Below are 26399 nucleotides of genomic sequence, written 5' to 3' on the forward strand. Positions count from 1 at the left end.
AGAAAGCTGAACACAAGTCTATTACTGTAAAGTATGTAGCTGTGCTAGGAATAGATGAAATAATAGTATGTATGTTAGAAACTACGGAGTGTCTCTTTATAACATGATTATTCACTGCCCTTAGATCCTGTACGAATCTATAGATGTGCTTGCCATCGGGTCCTTTTTTTGGTTTTTTAATTGGCAGGATGGGCGTGTTGTATTCAGATTTGCAAGGGATTATTATTCCCTGTTCTATTAATGAGTTAATAACTGGTGTAATACCCTCAATTGCCTCCTTTGAGAGGGGATACTGAGGGATAGAAGGAGGTGGGCTAGATTTAGTTTTTATCTGCACAGGAACAGCAGATTTAAGTAAGCCTACATCAGAAGAAGATGTGGCCCAAAGAGACTCCGGTATATCTTTAGGTATTTCAAAAATGGAAGGTTCTTTTGCCTCCTGGTTTTCAGAGAGAAGTACAGGGAGTAAATTTAAAGATTCCTCTGGTACTTCTAATGATAATGAGCCATCTGGGGAGCATGTTATTGTGGCTCTGAGTTTGCATAGAAGGTCCCTCCCCAGCAAATTTAAAGGGGAGTCAGGCATCAAAAGGAAGGAGTGTTGTACCTCTAGGGGTCCTACAGACACCATTCTAGGAGGAAGTCTTTTAACTCTTTGGGTTATTCCTGATACTCCCATTACATTCTCTGAGCCAATAGAATAACATTGTAAATCAGGTGTTCTCTTTAATACAGACCAGGAAGCTCCGGTGTCTAATAGACAATCATAATAGGTGTTACCCACTTTTAAGGTAACATGGGGTTCATTAGTATGGGGAGGGCAGTGGATAGGGACAACGGGTAGTAGGACATCAGGGTCTGGGAAATCAAAGGTTGTATCCTCTGATTCCTGTGCCCCAGCCCCCCCCGGGCACCATCATTGTGTTTGGGATATTCCTTGGGCACCCCCCTGAAGGGCACCTCTCTGAGGGTCATTAGTACCTCGAGTAATTTTTGGACGAGCGCCATTTCTCATATATTGTTGAGTATAATCATTAAAATTTTCTTCAATTTGAGCATTGTCATTAAATTCCCAATTCCTATTTCTATAATTCTGGTTTCTAAAGCTCTTATTTCTATATTCATTATAGTTATTTCCATAGTCATTATTATAATTTCTAGAATTTTGGTTTCTATAACCATTATCATAATTTCTATAGTTATTATTTCTAAAACCATTATTAAACTGTGTATTCCTTCCAAACATCTTAAGAAAGGTTCTACATTCCATCATTTTGTGGCCCTTCTTCTCACAGAAGTGGCAAGTAATGGATTGATAATTGGATTTCTGGAGAGGGGCAATTGTCGTTGGTTCATTATCATGCCCACTTTCTAATTTAGTTATCCTATCTATTACACATCTCATTTTTTTCTTCATTTCCTCCATGTCATCATTATTCTCTTTCTCCTTTTCTTCGTTTCCCTTAAAAACATATATAGCTGTTTTTCGCAATTCTTCAAGGTCCATATCTGACCATCTTGGGCATTGTGTTTTAAAATAATTTTTAATTACTTTGCATGAATTATTTACAAATATTCTTCTAACTTGTCTTAAACTATTCTCTTTATTTAAGTCCCAATCTAAGTATCTGTCCCCAAACTCGATAATTCTGTCCATAAATCTGGAGGGTGTTTCGTTTTCCTTTTGCTTAATTTTTTCCAGTTCCATCCACTTATCTGTACTGTCCGCACATTCCTTCATGGCCGTGAGGATGGCCTCTCTACAACGGTATAGTTGTAGATAGTCCTCAGGATTATTATAGTCCCATTCGGGATCCTGAGATGGCCAATGTGCTGCATTACGCCCCCGGGTTTTGTTGACATGAGCAATTATTTTATTTTTTTCACGTTCACTTAAAAAAGCCTGTAGTAAGCTCTCAACGTCCTTGTAAGACGGATTATATTGGAAAAATATGTCTCCCATCTTTTTTGTTACTAGAAAAGGATCTTGTTCATATGTGGGGATATTTCGTGTAAATTCATTTATTTCTTGGGGAGTAAACGGTATCCTATGTCTTAAAGTCACCACATCCCCATTTCGTCCTATTTCAGGTACTTCTCTTAGAGGAAACAGGCCTCTAGTTGGATTTTGCACCTGTGGGTCAGTTTGACAAGGACAGGTTTCTCTAGGAGGACAAGATCTCCCTTGCATTGGAATTTGGTTTTCTGTAGGAGAAGGAACATGAGAAGCTGGGATTGCAGGGGAAGGGTTTTGGGGATTAAATTCAGACAAGATTTGCACTGCACGAGAGAAGCAGTCTGTTAACTGGGCTATAGGGAAGGTGTTTTCCATCTCTATTTCAGGGAAGGAAATTTCCTCATTCAAAGGTTCAGAAACAGGTCTGTTTCTGGTAGAGTGGGTGTTTGCCCATTGATCCTGTAAGAAACATTTTAGATCTTCTAATTGGGCTTGCATTTTTTCCTCAATTTTTCCTATTTTATCTTCCATATCTCCCATTTTATCCTCAATATTTCCTATTTTATTCTCAATATTTCCTATTTTATCCTCAAGTTTTTCTATTTTATTCTCAATATTTCCTATTTTATCCTCAATTTTTTCTATTGTATCCTCAATTTTTTCTATTGTATCCTCAATTTTTTCTATTTTATCCTCAATATTTTCTATTTTATCCTCATTTTTTTCTATTTTATCCTCAACATTTTCTATTTTATCCTCAATATTTTCTATTTTATTCTCATTTTGTTTTATTTTATCCTCATTTTGTTTTATTTTATCCTCATTTTGTTTTATTTTATCCTCAATATTTTTTATTTTTTCATCTCTAAATATAGTATTGAGGAGTACAAAAATGACAGTACCTATTAATATAAAAATTTGGAGGTATCCTTCATTCCTCAATGCCCCTACTTCTTCAGCTGCCATATAATTGTCAAAGAATGTAGTACTCATTTTTATATGTATATTTTGTAATTTCACAAAACACGTGGGGAGCAGGGCAAAGCAACAAACTTTCCACAGGGTTTTTTTTTTTTTAATCCAGGAAGTTGTTCCTTAAGGGAAAGGATATTTAGAAACAGTTCTTCCAGCCAGGACTTTAGAGTCCTGTTGCTGAGATTTAAAAACAGCTGTTTTCTGTCTATCAGAGTCACACAGCTGGGAAGTATCTGAGGTCCGATTTGAACCCAGGACCTTCTGCCTCTAGGGCTGGCTCTCAATCCGCTGAGCTACCCAGCTGTCCCTTAAGATTAAAGGGAAGAAAAGAAAAAACTGCTGATTCCAATTTAACTTAAGGAGAAAAGAGAAAAAGTTTTTTATACTCACGTGTTCTAGCAGCTGTGTCTTTAAGCCAAGTTTTTTTTTTTTTAAAAAAAGAACTAAGTGGTGAAACAGTATAGTAAAAAGGCAAGGAAAAAGTTTTATTGAGAGGATTCTTTAGACTCCCGTGTGGTCAGCCACAATGTTACAAGGGAATCACTTTAAAAGACTGATATATATTAATTTAAGGTCGCCAAGGAATCAGCTATGTAATTCCTAAATGAAAAACTCAAGTCAGCCGTCAGCCTTTTTTGGAGTTTAATTACAATAGGAGCAAGAAAGGAATTAGAGATATATATATAGAGAGAAAGGGGAGAGAAGGGAATAGGGCTTAAATACCCCTTCTGTTTAGGCTGGGCCAAAAGGCCCAAGCCCTTAGATAGCTGGGGCAAAGAAAGGAGATCAGTCCCTTTCACTCACGTGTCCAAAATGGAGAAACAGTCTCAGAGGCCCCCACCTTCAGCTTCCTTCAGAGCAAGCTTCCTCCGAGCCCAGGAACCACACCGACCAAAAAACTCAATCCTCTCTCCTGAGTCTCCAGACCCTCCTATCTTTAAGGACACCATCCAAGTTGCCTCCCCTCAGTCCTCACATCTACCAATCACTCTTCATCAATTTCCCTGTCAATGGAGGCTCTCGCTTAACCCAGGACCGCCCAGAGGTTTCTAGCTTTTGCACATGTCTGTTGAAGGTCATATTTTTCAAATGATTAAATCTTTACTCTTTTGTTCCAGCCCTTTCTAAATCCTGTTAACTTGAGTATGGTAGAGATTGGAATAATTAAATTTTGATCTAGGCTGCAGCCCTTACTCAATCTTATTAGGACTGAATAGGGTGGAGATTTATTCCAAGTATCTCCATTGTATCAATTCTAAAATCAATCAAGACTCAAAGAAATTCCTGTTCTATGCTTAAGCATAGGTCAAAGTCCTTTCCATTGTTCAGCAAAGGGTTTCTGTCCTAAAGTAATCTTAAGAAGGGAAGAGAAGGAACCTCCCATGCCAATGGAGTTCCCATTCCAATAGACTATCAGTAAGAAATTTTCCAAGTATGAAATATCCCAATGGTGAAATTTCCAACATTTATAAGTCTAAGGAAATTTGAGGTTTACAAGAGGAAGACTATGAATACTCTTTTAGATATGTTGAGTTTGAAATGCCTATGTGACAGAAAATCTGAAACACCAGTCAGGAGGTTATAGATGTGACACTGTTGCTCTGTAAACAGGGTTGGTTATAAAATTTTGAGTGTCCACTTCAAGAGAGGATAATTGAATTTATCAAAGATTGATAGAGTTACCAAAAGAGAAAATATAGAGAGATATAAGTGAAATGGATTCAGGATGGAATTTTGGAATACATCCATAGTTAAAGGTTGGTATATGGAAGCTGATGTAGCAAAGGAGATCAAGAAGGAACAGTTAAACAGGAAGGAGGAAAAATTAGAATTAAGTTCTCTGAAAATCCAAAGAGGAGAGAATGTCTAGGAGGAGAAAGTTGTCATTAATATATACTGCAAAGAAAGGTCAAGAAGGATGAAGACTAAAAGAAAAACCATCAGATGTTTATAGTGAAGAGATCATTAATAACTTCAGAGAGAGTAGTTTCAATTGATTCATGAAGTTGGATGCCAGATATCAGGGAGCTCAGAAATGAGTGGGAAGAGAAAAAATAAATGGATGGTTAGCCTTTTTCTAAGAGTTTTGCTATGAAAGAGAAGAACGAAATTACTTGATAGCTTGAGGTGATGATAGAATTAAGTGACAGTTTTTTAAACATGGAGAACTTCACAAGCCTGTTTGTAGACAATGCAAGGTGAGCCAGAAAGAGACTAGCTATAAGAGGGATGTATAGGAATAATTTGGAGAGTATTTTGCTTTAAAAGACCAGAGGGGATAGTATTCTGCTTAGCTTTTCTCTGAATCCTTTGAAATGTTTTCCCTAAATCAAGGGTATGTCAGATTATGACCACTTTCATCTCCTTCTCTATAATAATTGCTGAGATGGAATGCTGACTTTCTCTTTAAGGTTTCTATTATTTTCACCTCAGCAGTTAGTTCCTGTGTATTGGTTAGAATCAGATCCAGAATTCAAGTTTCTCTTGATCATTTTTTTAACCTTTTGAACAGTAAAATTATCACACAGATGTCAAATTATTAGTAGCTTTAATATTGGCAGAGAGAACACTAGCACATTTTTGGATAATTTGAAGTCTCCAATCACTATTAAAAACATGCCTACATGTCCAGCTTGTGATGCTTCCTGAACATTTTATTTCCTATTTCTTTGTAGGTGGTCTGTAGCATATTCCCTTAAGTGTTCTTCAGTTTTTATAAAAAATTTTTGTTTTTTATATTACCATCATTTACAAAAAAAATCTCTTCCCCTCTCCTAGCCAATGGACCATCCCTTAAAACAAAGAGAAACAAAAGCAAAACTTTTTATTTTTATTTATTTATTTTTAAATTTTTTAATTTTTATTTGGTCATTTCCAAACACTATTCATTGGAAACAAAGATCATTTTCTTTTCTTCCCTCCCTCCTCCCACCACCTCTCCCATAGCCCACGCGCGATTCCATTGGGTATCACATGTGTTCTTGATTCAAACCCATTTCCATGTTGTTGGTATTTGCATTAGAGTGTTCATTTAGAGTCTCTCCTCAGTCATATCCCCTCCACCCCTGTAGTCAAGCAATTGCTTTTCATCCGTGTTTTTACTCCCACGGTTTATCCTCTGCTTGTAGATAGTGTTTTTTAGATCCCTGCAGATTGTTCAAGGACATTGCATTGCCACTAATGGAGAAGTCCATCACCTTCGATTGTACCACAATGTATCAGTCTCTGTGTACAATGTTTTCCTGGTTCTGCTCCTTTCGCTCTGCATCACTTCCTGGAGGTTGTTCCAGTCTCTATGGAATTCCTCCACTTTATTATTCCTTTTAGCACAATAATATTCCATCACCAACATATACCACAATTTGTTCAGCCATTCCCCAATTGAAGGGCATCCCCTCATTTTCCAATTTTTGGCCACCACAAAGAGTGCAGCTATGAATATTCTTTTTTTTTTAATTTTATAATATTTTATTTGATAATTTCCAAGCATTATTCGTTAAAGACAAAGATCATTTTCTTTTCCTCCCCCCCAACCCCCATAGCCAACACGTGATTCTACTGGGTATCACATGTGTTCTTGATTCGAACCCATTGCCATGTTGTTAATATTTGCATTAGAGCTTCGTTTAGAATCTCTCCTCTGTCATGTCCCCTTAACCGCTGTAGTCAGGCAGTTGCTTTTCCTCTGTGTTTCTACTCCCACAGTTTATCCTCTGCTTATGAATAGTGTTTTTTTCCCTAGATTCCTGCAGATTGTTCAGGGACATTACACCGCCCCTAATGGAGACGCCCATTACATTCGATTATACCACAGTGTATTAGTCTCTGTGTACAATGTTCTCCTGGTTCTGCTCCTTTCGCTCTGCATCACTTCCTGGAGGTTGTTCCAGTCTCCATGGAATTCCTCCACTTTATTATTCCTTTTAGCACAGTAGTATTCCATCACCAACATATACCACAATTTGCTTAGCCATTCCCCAATTGATGGGCATCCCCTCATTTTCCAATTTTTGGCCACCACAAATAGCTCAGCTATGAATATTTTTGTACAAGTCTTTTTGTCCATTATCTCTTTGGGGTACAGACCCAGCAGTGCTATGGCTGGATCAAAGGGTAGACTTTCTTTTGTCACCCTTTGGGCATAGTTCCAAATTGCCCTCCAGAATGGTTGGATCAGTTCACAACTCCACCAGCAATGAATTAATGTCCCTACTTTTCCACATCCCCTCCAGCATTCATTACATTCCTTTGCTATCATGTTAGCCAATCTGCTAGGTGTGAGGTGATACCTCAGAGTTGTTTTGATTTGCATCTCTCTGATTATAAGAGATGTAGAACACTTCTTCATGTGCTTATTAATAGTTTTGATTTCTTTATCTTAGAACTGCCTATCCACGTCCCTTGCCCATTTATCAATTGGAGAATGGCTTGATTTTTTGTACAATTGATTTAGTTCTTTATAAATTTGGGTAATTAAACCTTTGTCAGAGGTTTCTATGAAGATTTTTTCCCAATTTGTTGTTTCCCTTCTGATTTTAGTTACATTGGTTTTGTTTGTACAAAAGCTTTTTAATTTGATGTAGTCAAAATTATTTATTTTACATTTTGTGACTCTTTCTAAGTCTTGCTTGGTTTTAAAATCTTTCCCTTCCCAAAAGTCTGACATGTATACTATTCTGTGCTCATCTAATTTACTTATAGTTTCCTTCTTTATGTTCAAGTCATTAGGGTTTTGGACTCTAATCCACTCTGGTATTCGCTTGCGTTTTATGGGTGAGTTCATTCCATTCACATTCAGAGTTATGATTACTAGCTGTGTATTTCCCAGCATTTTGATTTCTGCTCCTTTTCCTGCCTTTTCTTCTTTCACTATTTCCTTCTACACCAATGTTTGATTTTGAACAGTCCCCCTTGTTTCCACCCTTATTTTACTTCCCTTTCTACCCCCTTCCCTATTTATACCCCCCCTTATTTTCCCTGTAGTCTTTCTAAAATTAACCCCCCACTCCTTCCCTCTCTTGTACTGCTTCCCTCCCCACCAGACCATTTGTTACCCTTCTACTCCCCTATAGGGTGCAAATCTATTCTCTTCCCCCAATGGATTGGATTGTTTTTCCCTCTTTGAGTCACTTTCAAATCACGTAAAAGTTGAGTATTTCCTGTCTCCGACCTCTTTACCCTTCCAGTGTATTGATGTTCTCCCCCCTCCCACCATGAGCTTCTTTATGACATATAAATTTACCCCCATTTGTTTCTTTTCCCATTTCTTTTAATATTAACCTATTTTTAAGCTCTAGTTATATATATATATATATGATACTTATGCGTATATATTTTTGCACGCATATATCTATATACCTATTTATGTCTTGTCCTTTCATCCTATACAGTTTGTTCTGATCCCTCTAAGTATACTTCTTTTTGCTGCCCAGGTAATAACAACAGTTTTTATGAGTTACCAATAACCTGTTTTCTTATAGGGATACATATCATTTTAACTTATTGAGTCTCTAAAAAATTTTTTTTTTGTTTTTCTTTTTTCCCCTCTTTTTAAATTACCTTTTGATGATTCTCTTGAGTTCTGTGCTTGGACATCAAATTTTCTGTTCAGGTCTGGTCTTTTCTTTACGAATTCTTGGAATTCTTCTATTTTGTTGAATGACCATACTTTCCCCTGTAAGAATATAGTCAGTTTTTCTGGGTAGTTGATTCTTGGTTGTAGACCTAGTTCCCTTGCTTTCTGGAATATCGTATTCCATGCCTTTCTTTTTTTCAGTGTGGATGCAGCCAGATCCTGAGTTATCCTCACTGTGGTTCCTTGGTATCTGAATGACTTCTTCTTGGCAGCTTGTAATATCTTTTCTTTGGTCTGATAGTTCTTGAATTTGGCTATAACATTCCTGGGTGTTGTCAGTTGGGGAGTGATACAGGAGAGAAGTACAGGAGGTGATCTGTGGATTCTATCAATCTCCACTTTTCCCTCTTGTTCAAGGATTTCGGGGCAGTTTTCTTTAATAATTTCCTGTAATATAATGTCCAGCCTTTTTCTTTTGTCATGGTCTTCTGGTAGGCCAATAATTCTTAAATTGTCTCTCCTTGAACGATTTTCTAAATCCTGTGTTTTGTGAATGAGATGCTTCATATTTTCCTCAATTTTTTCATTCTTTTGGTTTTGTTTTATAGAGTCCTGCTGCCTTGTGAAGTCGCTCGATTCTAGTTGTTGTATCCTGGTTCTTAAAGACTGGATTTCATCCTTAGTTTTTTGGTCGTCCTTTTCCTTTTGGTCTGATTTTCTTTGGAGGTCATCTTTCATCTTCTTCACCTCATCTTTCATCTGCTTTGCCTCATCTTCCATCTCCTTTGCCTCATTTTCCAGCTGGTTGATTTTGGCTTTCAAGACACTATTTTCTGTTTCTAGATGATTTATCTTAGCTTTTAAGTTCTTTTCCCAATTGTTTTCAGCCTCTCTTAATTGTATTTTGAATTGCATTTTGAGTTCTTCCAAAGCCTGTATCCAATTCGCTGGGATTTCTGATTTTTCCTTTGCTGATCCCTCCCCTTCTGTTTCATTCGCTCTTTGCTCATTACCTGTTCAGAAGCTGTCTATTGTAATTTCTTTCTTCTTTTTCTGTTGTTTGCTCTTCTTTGCTACCCATATTTGGCTGTGCTCTTGCTCCTCTCATTTTGTTTTGGTTTTGGGGTTGTCAGTCTCCCCTCTTGGAGCTTTCTCAGATCTCTTGGTACAGTCTCTAGGGGAGGAATGTTAGCTTCCCTGTCCTCTGGAGGCTTTTGATTGAATTGAGTTCAAGTGGGTTGAGCTGTATGTGGTATGAAGCTCTGAGGCTCTGAAGACTCCTGGAAGTCTGGGCCTCCCAGGCTCTCTCCAGTTCTCTCCAGCTGCTTCTCCGCTGTCCGCAAGTGCCTTTGCCCACCTCCCTAAACTCTGAGGAGTTCTGATGGGATTAGTTCAACTGGATTGGTCTGGATGTGCCTGAGGCAAGGGTGAGACTGGAGCCCGATGGAGGGACCCAGCCATGGCCCAGTCTTTTCCTGGCTTCCTCCCCGCTGTCCAAGCTGGATGCTCCGAGCCTGGTGCCCCTCTGCTCACAAGGTAGACCCTGCAAACCAGCACCTTTGCCCGCTCAGAGGTTCCTGCTGCCGCCACGGGCTCAGCGCTCTGGGTTGTGGGGGAGGGGTCATGGGACCTACCCTCTGCCTTCCTCTTAGCCCTGAATATTCTCAGATTCCAGCTTTTGGGGGGCGTACCTTTTGATTTGAGTCCAGAAGGAGGGTTCCCCGCTTCTGTCCTGTTGTTCAGCTTGGGTTTTGGTGCCCTAGGAGCATTCAGTCTGTATCAGTAAGGAAGGGTCTTCCACGAGGTCTGAACTTTTGCTGCTTGCTAAGCCGCCATTTTGACTCCGCAAAAAGCAAAACTTTTTAAAGAGAAAGAAAGTTTAGCAAAATTAATGTATCAACTAAGATTGTCAATATATGTAATGTTTTGTACCCTATCTGTAAAATGGGAGGTAAATATATTTTCTTTCTTCTTTGGAGCCAAACTTGATTATAATAGTTACACAGGATTCATTTCTTTGATGTTGCTGTGATTGTTTTCATTGCATTTACATCATTCAAGCCACTATTTAATATTATTTTCATGTTCCTACCTATTTCACTTTTCATCAACTCAGGTAAGTCTTTCCATGAGTTTCTCTATTTTCCAAGTCCATTATTTCTTGTGTTATAATAATATTCCACTTAGTTCATTTGTTGCAACTTGTTTGGTCATTTCCTGCCATTCCAGTGATAATAATCCCTTTTCTTTCTGTCTCACATGGATTTTTACCCATAAGCTCTAGGTCTTGGATTTTCACATATTCCTTTTCAGTCAATTAAATTCAGTAAACATTTAATATATACCTACTCTGTTAAGTACCGGCATATGTACAAAGATAAAAACAAAATGGTCCCAATTCTTGAGAGGCTTATATTCTACTGTTATACTGAAAAACAAGCACAAAATATATACAAGATGGCTGTAAAGTAGTCTTAGAGGGAGGGAGAGCACTAAAAACTAGGGGGAATCTAGAATGTATTAGGCAGCCTTTGAACTGAGCTTTCAAGGGAGCTAAGGATTCTAAGAGGTGATGGTGAGGAGGAAGAGTATTCCAAACCCGAGGGATAAACTGAGCCAAAGCACAGGAGCAGAAGATGAGGTGTGATGTTTGGAGAAACATACATTAATGTCTGTCTTCATGCATTAGATGATTTGATATAAAACAATACATAGATAATGAAATGTTGGCTCTTTTCAAGGGATTGTGAAGGACTTTAATGCCAAATAGGAGTCTGTATTTTGTCCCTCAGGATTGTTTCGTTACATTCATTTACAACGATTCGTTTTGCCATTTCTAGTCAGTAGGTATCTTCATTGTTTTCTAGTGCTTTGCACAGTGCAAGAACTGCTGGATGGATATTTTTCTATAGTTGTGATTTTTCTGACTTTGACCTCCTTGTGGTTATCTTGTTAATTTGGAATATTAATACCTTTCCAGGGCCACATTCCAGTCATGAGTTCTGCCCTAACACCTGCTAATGAGAACTCTCAGGCAAAATTGGCATCTCATGTTCACTTAACATGTTAACTATATGTTAGGTATCTGAGGCTGTGGATTTTACTGCTGATTCCTCTTTGGATTTTGCCTCCTGGGAACTTCTTGGCCCCTTTCCTCTTTTCCTTTCATCTACTTTGTCAATATTATTAATATCTAGTTTGCTGACACTTTCTTTCTCTTCCTTTTCGCTCCCTAAGATTAGACTTGGATTACTGGTTCCAGGAGATGCATTCTTACTGCTGCTATGATGTATACTCTGTCCTGGACCTAGAGTCCATAATTCCTATATTTTAAATCTTAGACAAGAAATGTAAATCTTGTTTTCAGATGGATCTTATCTTGTTAAAAAGACCTTTTTCTTCTGAAGTTCTTGCCTTTGAGCTATTGAAGTAATAAATATATGACCCATACTCTAGTTTCTTGTCCAGAACTTTATAATTCTTAGGAATACTTTCTAGTTTCTTTCAGATAGATAACAAGTGTTATTACACACTTATTGTGTGTGAGGAAATGTATTAAATTCCAGGGATAGGCAGACATGGCAATTTCATTCATGCCTATATATGAATCACCTGAAATGGGTGGTTGTCATCGGGTCTGATAAAACCTCAGAGCTTCCTTGCCACGTGTCCTGGGAAGGCATTAGACCTTATTATTATTGTTATCTAAATGAAGTGGAGCTGCCTTCAACAGAGTGTCACCAGACACCATCACCTGCTCTCTTCTTTTTCTGACTCTTATTGGGTGATCTTTCACCTGATCTTATGTATGGATCTTAGACAGCTGCTTCTTCTGAGACCTGTTACAACTCTAAGCCTCTGATCCCTTGATCTTCAGAAGAGTTTGAGTCTTTTCTCTTTAAAAGAACCTCTAATACTTTGTTCCAAATATTCAGGAGACTTTCTTTTTTTTCCTTTCTCTTTAGGTCCCATTATTCTACTCTCCATTTTTCTGTCATAACTCTATTATTCCTTTTGTCTATTTTTCTTCTCTATTTCACCTACAAGTAGCTAGGTAGTGCAGTGAATAGATTTAGAGGCTGGACTTGGAGACAGGAAGACCTGAGATCAAATCCAGCCACAGCATTTGCTAATTGTGTCACTTGACTTGAGCAAGTTATTTGACTTTCCTCCTCAGTTTCCTTATCAATAAAATGATGATAATAAAAGCACTTACCTCCCAGGGTTGTTTTGAAGATGAAATGTGATAATATTTGTAAAGCACTTTGCAAATATTAAAGTACTATATAAATGATAGCTGTTATTTCCCCATTTAAACCCTTCTTCCTTTTTTTCTCCTTTAAAAAAGTATTTTTCCAGAATTGATTATCATTATCCATTGTATTTATATATACCTCCTTCTCTTGAAGAGTTCAGTGAATTATAGGACTTTATAAAAAAAGAGATAGTTGCAGACTTGGTATTTAGATCAAAGAGGAATTTCTAAGCTTGAATTTTCAAGGGTGGAGGTAAGCACTGAGATCTCACTAGGGACCATCAAAAAAAAAAAAGCATATAACCTGGCTTCACTGGCAGAGCAAATTATTTTTGCCTGAGTTTTGTAGATTATAAACCATCTTGATTCTCCTACTGGAAAATAATACCACAGGGGCATCTCATTTTAAAGAAGATATTTAGTCATAAAAAATTGCATGCAAATCAAATTCCATTTAAAGTGCAATAGGTGAGTTTAGTATTTCAAGGAGCCCCCAGCCCAGTTCTTTGTGAGTACAAAGAAATCGTGTCAATATCATGTAATGAGAACAGCCACGCTGAGATTTACTTGTTTTGTAGGACTGGAAAATTAGATGTAGGTTTTTTCTTAAAGTAGAGCCTTCCTATAGTCATGAAGCCTTACCCAGATTTTTATCTGTATTCTTGTTAGCCTTGAAGAGAACCATCTCCAAGATGAAGACATGTGTACCTTGGTGGATGGACTCAAGAAAAATTCAAGTTTGGAAGTCCTTAAGTAAGGAACCTGTTGACTTGTAAAAACAATATTGCAGTGTCTCAATGTCTCTGCTGACTAACTACTATTAGGTAGTTGGGGCATGGGGGAGGGTCATGGTCCTAAATCACAATTTGTGTCACACTCGCTGTATCATTACAGGGTAGATAGAGGTTCCCATGTTACCCAGTATAGGGGAAGACATGGAATTTGATGCTGCACAACTCCTATTTCAGAGCAGCATGGGATATAAATAATGCAAGACTGGGGTTTGTGTCTGGCTCTGTCAAGAACTAGCTTTGGGTCTTTGGGGGAAACTTCCATTTTCTGGACCTGCAATTTCTAATCTATAAAATAGGGGTGGGAGTGGACTAGATGATCTCTAAGGTTTAACTCTGTGACTCAGGGTCATGTCTGGCTTGACAGGATACATTGCTCTGTGGGCATCGTGTTCTCTCTCTTACTGTTTTACATATGTTTAGGTGCTGAATTTGAAGTTAGGAGGACCTGAGTTTGGATGTTGTTTTAGATAGTTAATTAGCAATGTGACCCTAGGCAAATCATTAAGTCTCATTCAACCTCATTTTCTTCAGCTATAAAATGGATATAATAATAGCTTATTAGGGGTTTTGTGAAGCTCAAATAATGTTTTTTATCTATCTATCTATCATTTATATACATGTAAATTGCTTTGCAGACTGTAATGTGCTATTTAAATATTAGCTTTATTAGTATCATTATCATTAAGAAGTAAAACTTTATGAGCAGAGAATAGGAACTTGGGCACATTGTGTGTGTGTGTGTGTGTGTGTGTGTGTGTAATAAAACAATAATTTCATGGGGGAAATGTTTGAGATCTAAAGCTATTCTGCTCTAGAGGTTTTTATAGTATGAGGGTGGATACAGAGAGGGGAATGATTTCTCTACCCCAATAATCATTTTTTGTTTATTGTTTTAAAAACCCTTTTCTCTGACTTGAAATCAATTGATTCCAAGGCAGAAGAGTAGTAAGGGCTAGGCAACTGGGTTTAAGGACTTGCCCAAGGTCACATAGCTAGGAAGTATCTGAGGTCAGATTTTAGTCCAGGACCTCCAGTCTCTGGGTCTGGCCCTCTATCCACTGAGCCACCTACCTGCCCCTCCCTCAATAACTGTTGATAATACTAGCTAATATGTCTATTTCTTTAAGATTTGCAAGATACTTTGCATATTTTATCTCATTTGATCTAAACAGCAACACTATGAAGTAGGTGCTATTATTATCTTCATCTTATAGATGAGGAAACTGACCCTGAGAGAGGTTAAACAACTGCTCTGGGATTATACAACTAGTAAGCATGTGAGGCACAATTTCTAGTCGGGTCTCCTTACCTCCAGTTTCAGTGAGGAAAGAAAAGGAAGCAAGCATTTATGAAATGTCTGTTCTGTGCTAGGCAGTATACTGAGGGCTCTACAAATATTATCTCACTGGGTCCTCACAACAACTCTATGAAGTAGGTGCTACTGTGATTCTCATTGTGCAATTGAGGAAAATGAGGTGAACAGAGGTTGAGTGATTTGCTCTGGATCACACCACTAGGAAGCTTCTGAGGTCAAATTTGAACTCAGGTCTTCCTGGCTCCAGGCCCAACCCTTTACCCACTACAGCACCTAGCTGCCACTAGACCTACCAGAATAGCAAATGGGGCCAGAATACAAAATAAACCATCAAGCAGGTGGTAATTAAAGGATTGAGCTGTGTTTGCATTTGGCAATAGTAGGGAGGCAATATTCCAAACCATGTCCTGAGCCAAAAGGCCTCATTTTGAAATAGCTTAAGAGATGCCTCAGATGCTGCCTGGTGCTGGAGCAAAGTTGCATCTGCCCTGGCAAATATGTCCCCAGGAAAATGCTTGTCTTTCGTGACAAGCAGACAGCTGCTTCTGTTGAAAACCGTCTGCTTCCTGACAGACAAGCAGCTCTGCTTGTTTGTGTTGCTTTTGGGGGGCTGTGAGGATGCCAATTGTTTGAGGGAAACATTTCTGCTTGTTACTCCAGTGGGAGACATTGGCAAAAACCAGGTTTTGGCAGAAGTGCCTATGAAGTTAGAACTCAATGCTGATTACACAAATATGGGCTGTGGGGAGGTGGGGTTAATAGCGACTCATTATTGCACAAATTTAGATATATCACAGCTCAAATCCTGCTCCTCCAAACAGAAAAACTATTTTTCCTAGAAGCCCATGATATTAAACCCAACATTATCTGGCATATACCAAGATACCAGCTACTCATGCTGCCATGTCATCTTATAATTAACCTATTACCCTATAAATGTTTGTCCAAGCTGATAGAGCTCTTCATCTCTCTTAAATGAAAGAATAAGGTTTTCTTTATCTAGGGCTAGCTGTCACCAGATTATTATACTTTGGGCTTCAATTTTCTCTTTTTGTAAAATGGGGGGAAAATAATAGTATTTGTAGCTTTATCTCACAAGTTATAGGTACCATTCCCATCTCTGTTCAAAGGCTTTCCAACAACCGCATTACCCACCGAGGTGTTTCTGCCCTCCTTCAGGTTCTGGAGAGTAATGCTACTATCAGATCAATCTGGTAAGTTGTCTCTCTTCTTGGAAGTCTTTCTGTTTTGAACAGCCCATATTCCTCAATTTTTCAAGTCCTATTAGTCCTATCAATCAGTACTTGAAAGGGTTTTCCACTTGCCTACCTTGATGCTAGGAACTTGGAGGTGTGACAAGAGATTCTATATAAGAGGAAGATGAAATTATAGCTCCCACCCTTAGGAAGCCAACCTAGATTTACTTTTCAAAATGGCCAAAGCTCTATTACAAAGGAGATGATTTATGATGCTGATTATACATTATATATAATGTTACACATATGTAATATATAATGATTACAAAGGATATGATTTATGATATATAACAATTCTGACACTATTTTCAAAACAAAAAAATCATGATGCATGGTCCAAAGAAGGTGATATCTTTTGTAAAGCTTTATTAAGTTTTTCAATTTATTTGTCAGACCCAGTCATCACAATTTTGGGGATATATAGTTGTCAGATATTGTTAGGGATGTCAGAGGGAGGTGCTACATTTATGTACTAGGTCAGATTTGGGGTAAATGACCTCAAGTTCCTTCTAGCTATATGATTCTATGATTTTTGTGGTAGGCAAGATTTTAAAAGCCATATTATAATGTTATATACAGCCAACATTGAGCCTTAATATCAAATGCATATTTGCCAAAACTGTGCTCTTACAAGTATTTCCAATAGTTTAATCATTCACATTAACAAGTGAAAATATTTTCTTCAATCTAATCATATGCTCTTAGTTACAATATTTCTTTTGGGGGTCTGTTTTCTATGCCCTTAGTTAGTTTTAATATTTCTTTCTGGCCCTTCCCCCCCCCCCCCCCCCCCGCCTCTTGTATTGCACTTAAATTACAAAGGCTAGAGCTAGTTTCAGTACTTCACTTTTAAAAAGGCTTCCTCAGTGCTTAATAAATCAGGTGAATTATTACCCAAGGTATGTCAACAAAGATCAAGCAATTCTATTCCCAGATGGTTATCAAGTTAGAATGGGGTGGTTTTAATTTCTTGATTTATCTCCTGTCAGTTCCTTGGTTTATATATCTCACACTGCCTTTTCCCTGATCTCCTGTGCCAGATTAAGTGCAACAAAGAGGGGGAGTTGGTATTGGTTAGAGGGGAAAGAGTAATGAGGGATAATAGGAAACTTTTCAGGACCATGGTTCTGTGGAAAACACTAATATACAGATCCTCTCTCTGCCCTCACAAAGAAGATAAGAGCCTTGAAACCAGTCTACTGGAAAGAACACACTATATTTTGTGTCAAAAGACCTGAATTCAAATTCTCATTTCTTTTTCTTTATCATCTGAAGGATCTTGACTGAGCCACATCTTTGTGGGCCTTAGAGCCAGACTAGATGTTCTCAAAGGGCCGTTCTAGCTCTAATTTCTATAATTTTGTATGACTAGATGATTTCTAGGGTCCTTTACTAATAAACAACTCATTTATTTAGTGCTTTTTAGATATTTAAATCACATCACATGAAGTACATTTGCTCCTCAGAACAACTCTATGAAATGGGTGATATTATTTATTATCTCCATTTCACAGAGAAAGAAATTGAGGCTTAGAGAAATTAAACCATTTTTCCAGGCCCTTATAAAGTATCTGAGGATGTAATTGAGCCTTAATTTTCTAAAAGTAAAATGTGGATTATGAAATATTGCAGCAGTGTTTTTCACTTAACTGAAACATCTTATTTTTTCATGGATTTAGGCTCAGAGGAAATACCTTCACTCCAGAGGAAATTGAGCAGCTGAGCCTCATGGACTCCAGACTTTTGTTCTGATCATCACGAGTCAATTTGTTTCAGGAGTTTTGACTTTGTATTCTAGAAAATTTGGTTTGATATAGAAACATAACACTCAGATTGAATTCTGTTCTTCTCATTACCTGTTAGCCCTTGGATGTTGTCAGACACCTGAACACTTTCAGATTGGAGCAGTATTTGACACTGGAGGATCTTTCTCCAGAGTTTATTTCCATGAAGCTCTTCCCAGTTCCACCCTTGGAACAAAGTGACTATAAGCTGAGATTTGAATGACATAATCTAATGAATCCCTCTAGAGGTTGATGACATCTCTTGAGTAGATGAATGATACATGGTCTTACCCTTCTGAAGCAGAGGGGAGTACGTTTTGTTAACTTTGAGTGTCTGCTATTGTACAAAGTAGTGTTCCACCCATGAAAATACTGCTTATTCATAGAGGGGAGGGTTGGGAGATGGTGACGAAGCTGAAGGAAGGAAAAGTTCAGGAAGAATAAATGTCCCCTTTCCCCTGGTATCTCTTTCTCTTGGGCCTCCAGTACTATCTTGGATTGTTGCCCTGAATCCATGCTCCTATCACGAATCCCAATCAATCCACAAGCCAAGATTAAATGGGTGCTATGTACCAGGTACTGTCCTAGGTCCTGAAGACAAATACAAATGTGTTAGGCCTTGTACCCAAGGAACTTACATTCTATATACACAACACATACTACGTGGTTTTGGTGATTCTTCATATGCTGATTGGGTCAGGATATTTCTTCTCTCAGATCTTTAATTCTTTATACATATATATGTATACATACACATACAATAAATACACATACCCACTAGGTCAGGGCTAGGATCTACCTCTCCCTTTGGTCTTTATGATACTTTTGGGAAGAGCAGCTTGACAGTGAATGCTAATTTCCTCTCCAGTTCCAAAATTGTAAGAAAACTAAGAATTTTGAGGTCATCCTTCAATAAAATGGCTACAAGTTAAGATGTAAGGGACAAAACTATGTGAAATAAACTACATGTGAACATTTCTTTTAAATCATGTAAAATATCCATAAATAGATGGAGTCTTGGAAACTAAGCCTCATCACACTGCAGCATTTTAAAGTCACTTAGGGACTGAATTTTGAGAAGTGTCAGATGGTCTTCTAATTTGATCCCTTTAGATTTTTCTTTTTTATTTTAAACAAGCTCTGCTGAGATATCTTTTGGATAGGAATTTTGAAGCAGACCTCTGGCGGTTCATTTGCTAACAGTGGCATATTTATATTTGTAAAGTTGCATAAGAAAAACTTGCTGGAAGGATCTGTGATTTCAGCATGGGGAGTTCCTGGGGTAAGAACTCTAACCAAGCCTTGATCCTGTGGAATTGTTTGAAACAGAGAGGTAAAATGACTTATTCAGGCTTCTAGAGCTAGGAAACATCAGGAGTGGGATCTGAACCTGGAACTTCCTGACTTCAAACCCAGTATTCTATCACTATGCCAGGTTGACTGCATGGAGAACATACTGGTCAGCCAACAAACACATTATTCAGGGTCTGCTGAGGTGTAGGCACTATGCAAGGCATTGGGGATACATAGGCAAAAATGAATGGGCCCTACTCAAGAACATTATATTCTATCAAGTGCAAAAAAGGTCCTGGTTATTTAAAAAAAACCTACTACCATAACTCTATGTTTTTCTGGAACTACAAACCTAGAGAAAGCAATGATTGTAGGAGGGGCTAGGTTGTTAATATTTATAAAGCACTTTGTATATTCTCAAAGTTGGTATTTTTATAGAAAATGTTACTGTAAACTTATTATGTAAATATTAAGCTATAGGTATACATAACATTAAACTATTTTGTCACTAAAGCTGCCTTTGTCATAAATAAGACTTTCTGAATACACATGAAACTTGTTTTATATTCAAGAATAAATATTCCTCATTGTAAAAAAAAAAAGCTTTTAAAAAATCAGACAATTTTTACTTAAGAAGGGATGCTTTGAAGTTGCCCAGCAAGCAACATACATTTGGTTTTCAGCTAAGAAAAAATGAATGTAGCCAAATTCCCAATGATCCCTGTTAGAAGAACTTTGCTGTAAATGGACTGAAAGTAAAATTATAAGTAAATTAGAGCCTCTTCATCTTACTAAATTGAAGAGAACTGGCTTAAGACACTTCTGACAGAAACAAAATAAGTTTTTAGAATATTTCTCTTTTGTAGATGCTTAATCACAAAGTAATCTTTTGCTGCTGTGCTCACAAAAACAATTTTAGTATTGAATGAGCCAACGCCTCTTTGTTACCAGCTGGAAATGAAATATTTGGGGCTTTGTTGCCTTTACCTAGGGAAGATATCTCAAGGACTAGAAATATTTTAAAGGACTGAATATACTTGTTTCTCCTGGATTTTGAGAGAGGTATTGTTGGAGGATGGGGGTGTGGGGAGGGAGAGAGATACTTTATAAATATTTTTTAAAATTAAATCTTTTAGTTCTAAATTCTTTCCCTCTCCTTTCTTACCTCACCTATTGAGAAAGAAAAGGAAAAAAACGAAATAAAGAAAACCCAGCTAACAAAACAAAGCAAAATTACAAACATGGATTGTCATGAAAAGTAAATATTCTTAATAGCTATGTCCCACCCACCACCACCACCACCACAAAGCCACCCCAGCTTCCCCCAAAAGAAAGAAAAATATTTTTTCAATCTGCATTTTAAATGTGTCATATCTCTCTCTGGAGATGGGTAGCATGTTTTATCATGAACCCTTCAAAATTGTGACAAGTCATTGTGTTGATCAGTTGCTATGTCTTTCACAGTTGATTTATCTTTACAATATTGCTGATACCATATAAATTGTTTATATAGTTCTGCTCACTTCATGTTATCAGTTTCTATAAGTCTTCCTATTTTTATGAAACCATCTCCATTTTTTTTACAGAAAATAGTATTTCATTGCATTCATGTGCCATAATTTAAGCATTTCCCAGTTAATGGGTATTCCCTCATTTTCCAGATGTTTGTGACCACAAAAAAGAGCTGATATAATTTTTTTTGTTAAATATAGGTCTTTTTCTTATTTCTTTGATCTTTTGGGGCATAAACCTAGTAGTGGTATTGCAGGATCAAAGGGCATGCATAATCTAATACCCTTTTGGACAGAGACCCAAATCATTCTGCAGAATGGTTGGATTCGTTCCCAGCTCTACCAATAGTGCATTAATGTACCTGTTTTTCCATATTCCCTCCAGTCTTTGTAATTTTCCATTTTTTGTTTTCTTAGCCAATTTGATGGGTATAAGGAGATACCTCAGAGTTTTAATTTTCATTTTCCTATTAGTAATTTAGAGCATTTTTTTCACAAGACCTTTCTTACTCTGAAAAGTACTTATTCATATTCTTTGACCACTTATCAGTTCCATAATAGCTATTATCTTGTTAGTTTGACCTTCTGTATATTAGAAATGAGAATTTTACCAGAGAAACTTGCTGCAAAAGACTTCCCTTACCCTTGTTTCCTGCTTTTCTTCTTTTTATTACTAAATTTTATTTTATTTTTCCCCAATTACATTTTTTGAAAGTTTCCAATATTTTTCAAATAACATTGAGTCTTAAATTTTCTCCCTCCCTATCCTCCAAACTACCCTCCTGCCTGTTGATATAGTAAGCAATCTCCTATAAAATTTGCATGTTCAATCATGAAAAACATTTTTCCATATTAATCCTTTTGTGGAAAGAAATGAATAAAAATTTTAAGAAAGAAAATGAAAAAAGTTCTCTTTGGTTTAGATTCAGATTTTATCAGTTCTTTTTCTCTGGAAGCAGATGGCATTTTTTCATCATGAATCTTTTGAGATAGTTTTGGATCATTATATTGCTGAGAATTGCCAAGTTATTCACAGTTATTCATTGTAGAGTATTTTTATCACTATGCAGAACATTCTCCTGGTTCTGCTTGTTTCACCCTGCTTCAGTTCATTTAAGTCTTTCCAGGTTTTTGTGAGCACCTATTGCCTGTCATTTCTTAGAGCACAATAGTATTCTTTTGCAATCATATACTATAACTTATTCAGCATTCTACAACTGATGGATATCCCCTCACTTTCCAATTCTTTGCCCCCACAAAAGAGCTGGTTTAAATATTTTATACATTAAACCTAATAACACTATTACTGGGTCAAAGGGTAGATGCTGTTTTATTTCCGTTTTGGCATAGGTCCAAATTGCTCTTTAGAATGATTGAATCATTTCACAACTCCCAGAACAGTGCATTAGTGTTTTAGTTTTTCTACATCCCCTCCAAGTTTTATCATTTTCCTTCTCTATCATAATAGCATCTGATAGATGTGGGATAATACCTTTGAGTAGTTTTAATTTGCATTTCTCCAATAGTAATTCAGAGCATTTTTTGCATGACTATAGAGAACTTTAATTATTTTGTCTGAGAGCAACCTGTTCATATCTTTTGACTATTTATCAATTGGATAATGACTAGCACTTGTATATTCAACTCATTTCTCTATATATTTGAGAAATGAAGCCCTTATTAGAGAGACTTATAAAAAAAAATTTACACCATTATGATTATTGTGTATTACTCTCCATCCTTTTTTCCTGTTTCTTTTCTGACCACTCCCTCCTCCAATTCCCGCATCCCCACTTCTTTTATTCCTTTCTGTGTAATTAGAATCTGTTACCCTAAAAACTATGATCCCCAGAAAAACTACAATTCCCAGCACCCTACTCACTTCCTGTCATTATTTGCTGACATAGACAGGATATAAATTGGGTGGAGTTTCATCTCTCAAATTCTTTTTTTCCTGGTTTTATTTTGTCAGATAATAAACTTTTAAAAAATCATATTTGAAGTATTGGACATTAATTTAAATCTTACAATTATGGTGACCACGAAGTGAGTTCAGAACCCTTAATTCCCTCTGAGTAGATTAGTTTGAAAAGAAACTACGTTTCTCCTTCCCCACTCCTCCACCCCAGAACTCTCTTCAGAGTTTTTCTGATGTTGCTGCCACCACCTGCTGATGCTGATTCTGCCTCCTCCTGCTCCTGCTGCTGCTGCTCCTAATCCTACTACTACTGCTGATGATTGCTGTTGCTGCTGCTGATTGTTGCTGACAACCTGGGAGTACTTGGAGCTGCTTTCCAAATAATCTGGGAAAGTATAAATCCCTCTTTCCCTTATATTGCCAGCACCTGAGTACTTGCTAGCTGCTTGCCTTGGAAGCCAGGCTGTGTTTCTGTTAGGCAATAATTAACCTCCTAAAGGCCTTTTTACCCTCTTAACTCTCTGTCCATGCAGCAGTTAAAGAAAACTACTCTCTGGTGTTTTTACCCCTAGAGGGGAGGGGAAGGAAGGTTACTCTTCCAAACAGGAAGTAGAATTGCAGGCATGACCCACTCTATGAAGAGCAGGACATTACCTATCTCAAACAGCTCTCAGTTTTAGGATGTCTTTTCTTACTGCCATTCTTGGGTATACTGGTCCTTGTGATTAGCTGGAATAATCCTGAGATTCAGGGGAGAAATTCATCTCCCTACACCCCCTTGTAATTTTGGCCTGCCCAGTCTCTACAACACATCCCAAATGAGATTCTTCTACACTATGCTCAGTGTGAAATTCTTCCTCATTATGGGAGATCCCAGAGGTGTGACCAAAAGGAACCTAGATGGATGATGATACTGGGGAGGAGAAGTAACTTTAAAGAGTCTGGAGGTGATTTTAAGCCTTTTCAGACTCCATTGTTTTATGTAAGTCTGTATCTGAATTGGAAAAACGAACTCTTGAATTCACTGCCTGTATCCTGTCACATATATTGTACTTGCTGATTGCTTGTTTTAAGATTTTGCCCATTAATTTCTGTTACACTTTGTCACTTTAAGTTACAGTGTTTTGACAATTAGCTATATATTCTGTTGCACTGTTTTCATTTGTACCTTTCCCCTACAACTGGAGAAGGTTCCATTGTAAAATATCTTTGAGTTGTTTGTAACAAGAGGTAAGGATCTATTTAGTAGCTGAAGTGAAGTGCTATAGCACTATTCCTCACCTCCACATTAAAATGGATGAGACATATGAAAGACATGTATTTTAGAGCTGTTATAGTTTCATACCAAAGGAGGGAGCAATATTGTAATCCTCACTTCCACAGTACAATGGTTGGGACATATAATAGACATGCCTTTAGAACTGTTACAGTCCATGCCAAAGGAGGGAACAAACCCAAGGGGTTGGTTACCCCATGGTGGGTTATAGTCTTATAAAATTTTCCCAAGGGGCATTGTACCCCTAAATGGCCCCCAAGAGGGAGCATTTTGGCCAAGATTGAAAAAAAGCCATCAGCTTCAGTGGCTACCTAAGTGGAAATGAGTGTTGGTTAACACCCTCCTCATGGAGGATTGCATAATTGTCATAGGGATTGCAACACCCTCCGCAGGGGAGGGGATTGTGTAATTGTTATAAAACTAAAAAAAAATCTTTTAAGAAAGAAACATTTCAGGAAAAGGAACTCGATAACTCTTTGAATTTAGAAGATGAATTATTTGAAGAAGGCACCATGAAGATGCCTGAAGAAACCTCCACAGCATCAGAAGACCCAGAATGCACCGTGGAGTATAATTGATTGAACTGTGGCGGGTTGTTACACCTTTATTTTGTATGTCAAAGGCAACTGCCCCCTAATTCATTTTTTGTCAATGCACCTAGAAATCACTGGTTTTGTTCATTTTCCCTTTTATCCCCAAATTGTTGTGATTTATAAGTTGGTTATGTTTACATGATCCACTGGGGAGACTAGTCTCCCAAATGATCCCAGGGGTGATTGTGTAATTAGAATCTGTTACTCTAAAAACTATGATCCCCAGCAAAATGATGATTCCCAGCAAAACTATGATTCCCAGCACCCTACTCACTTCCTGTTGTTATGTGCTTACATAGACAGGATATAAATTGGGTGTAGTTCCCTCTCTCCAGCTCTTTTCTTTTTGTCTTGGCTTTGGTGGAGTGGAGATTTTTGAGGAGGCAGAAAAACCTTAGTCCCATGGTTATATTTTGTCAGATAATATACTTTAAGATTTAAATTAATGTCCAATACTTCAAGTATTATTTTTTACACTTCCCATCCTACCTTCCCTTCCCCTCCAACTATCTTATTGGGTAAGTTAGCTTTCTAAACCCAAATGCTTGTATATATTCTTCCCTGTTGAGCCATTTCTGATGAGAGTAAGGTTTATATACTCCACTACCAACCTTCTCCTTCTTCCACTCCACTGTAAAAGCTTTCATGCTTATTTTATATCAGGCAATTTACCCTATTCTATTTTTCCTTCTCCTTCTTCTCAATACTTTCCTCTTTCTCATGTCTAAATATAATTTAATTTTAAAATAGCATTTCATTGCATTTAACTCATACTTTTGCCCTCTGTCTATGTGTTCACCTTCTAATTGCTCTAGTAATGATAAAGTTCTCTGGAGTTTCAAGAATCATCTTTCAATGTTGGAATGTACACAGTTTAACCTTATTGAATGTCTTGATTTCTCTTTCCTGTTTACCATTTTATGCCTCCCTTGAATATTGTTACTTGAGAGTCAAATTTTCCATTTGAATATCCATTTTTTCCCCTGAAGGATTATGCTATTTCTAAGTAAGTGATTCTTGTTTGAAGTCTTGGCTCTTTTACCCTCTAGAATATCATATTCTGGCCCTTTGACCCTTTAATGTAGAAGATGTTAAATCTTATATTATTCTGACTGTGGCTACACAATATGTAAATTGTTTCTTTTTGGCTGCTTACAATATTTTCTCCTCATCCTGAGAGTTCTGGAATTTGTCCTTGCAGTTATCCTTTTGAGAACTCTTTTAGGGGGTGATTGGTAGAATCTTTTAGTTTCTAGTTTACCTTCTGGTTCTAGAATATCAGGGCAGTATTGAAAGATACTGTCTAAACCCTTCTTTTTGATCATGACTTGCAGATAATCTAATAATTCTTAGGTTATGTCTCCAGGATTTATCTTCCAGGTCAGTTGTTTTTCCAATGAGATATTTCACATTTTCTTCTCTTTTTTTCATTCTTTGGGCTTTGTTTGATTGGTTCTTAATGTTTCATGGAGGCATTGGCTTCTACTTACCCAAATCTAATTTTTAAGACAATATATTCTTTAGTGACCATTTTTACATCCTTTTCCATTTGGCCAATTCTACTTTGTAAAGAGTCCTTTGCCTTAGTGAATTTTTGTACCTTTTTTTTCATATGGCCAATTCTGCTTTTTAAGAAGTTCTCTTCTGTGCATTTTTGTATATCTTTTCCCATTTGGCTAATTAAAAAAAATTTTTTTAACCCTTACCTTCTGGCTTAGAATCAATGCTAAGTTTTGGTTCCAAGGCAGAAGAAGAGTGGTAAGAGATAAGGAATTGGGGTTAAGTGACTTGCCCAGGGTCACACAGCTAGGAAATATCTGGGGCTAGATTTGAACCCAGAACCTCCCATCTCTAGGCCTGGCTCTCTATCGACTGAGCCACCTATCTGCCCCTGACA

General features: G+C 37.3%; 1 protein-coding gene across 7 annotated transcripts in view; it reads left to right on the forward strand.

The window, feature by feature from the left end:
• The window catches only part of NOD2 (nucleotide binding oligomerization domain containing 2), a 59623-nt gene extending 39911 nt beyond the window's left edge, over positions 1-19712 (forward strand). For 6 of the 7 annotated variants that reach the window (XM_056812284.1, XM_056812283.1, XM_056812288.1 and 3 more), the window contains 3 exons: positions 13432-13515; positions 16002-16085; positions 17807-19712. In XM_056812284.1, the coding sequence (XP_056668262.1) occupies positions 13432-13515; positions 16002-16085; positions 17807-17879 (241 nt within the window). In that variant the 3' untranslated portion in view covers positions 17880-19712. The remainder of the gene's footprint in view (positions 1-13431; positions 13516-16001; positions 16086-17806) is intronic. The other variant, XM_056812287.1, reaches the window with a different exon arrangement.
• The last annotated feature ends 6687 nt before the right edge of the window (positions 19713-26399 follow it).

The sequence above is a fragment of the Monodelphis domestica genome, chromosome 1 (assembly GCF_027887165.1).
Source record: "Monodelphis domestica isolate mMonDom1 chromosome 1, mMonDom1.pri, whole genome shotgun sequence".
NCBI lineage: Eukaryota > Metazoa > Chordata > Mammalia > Didelphimorphia > Didelphidae > Monodelphis > Monodelphis domestica.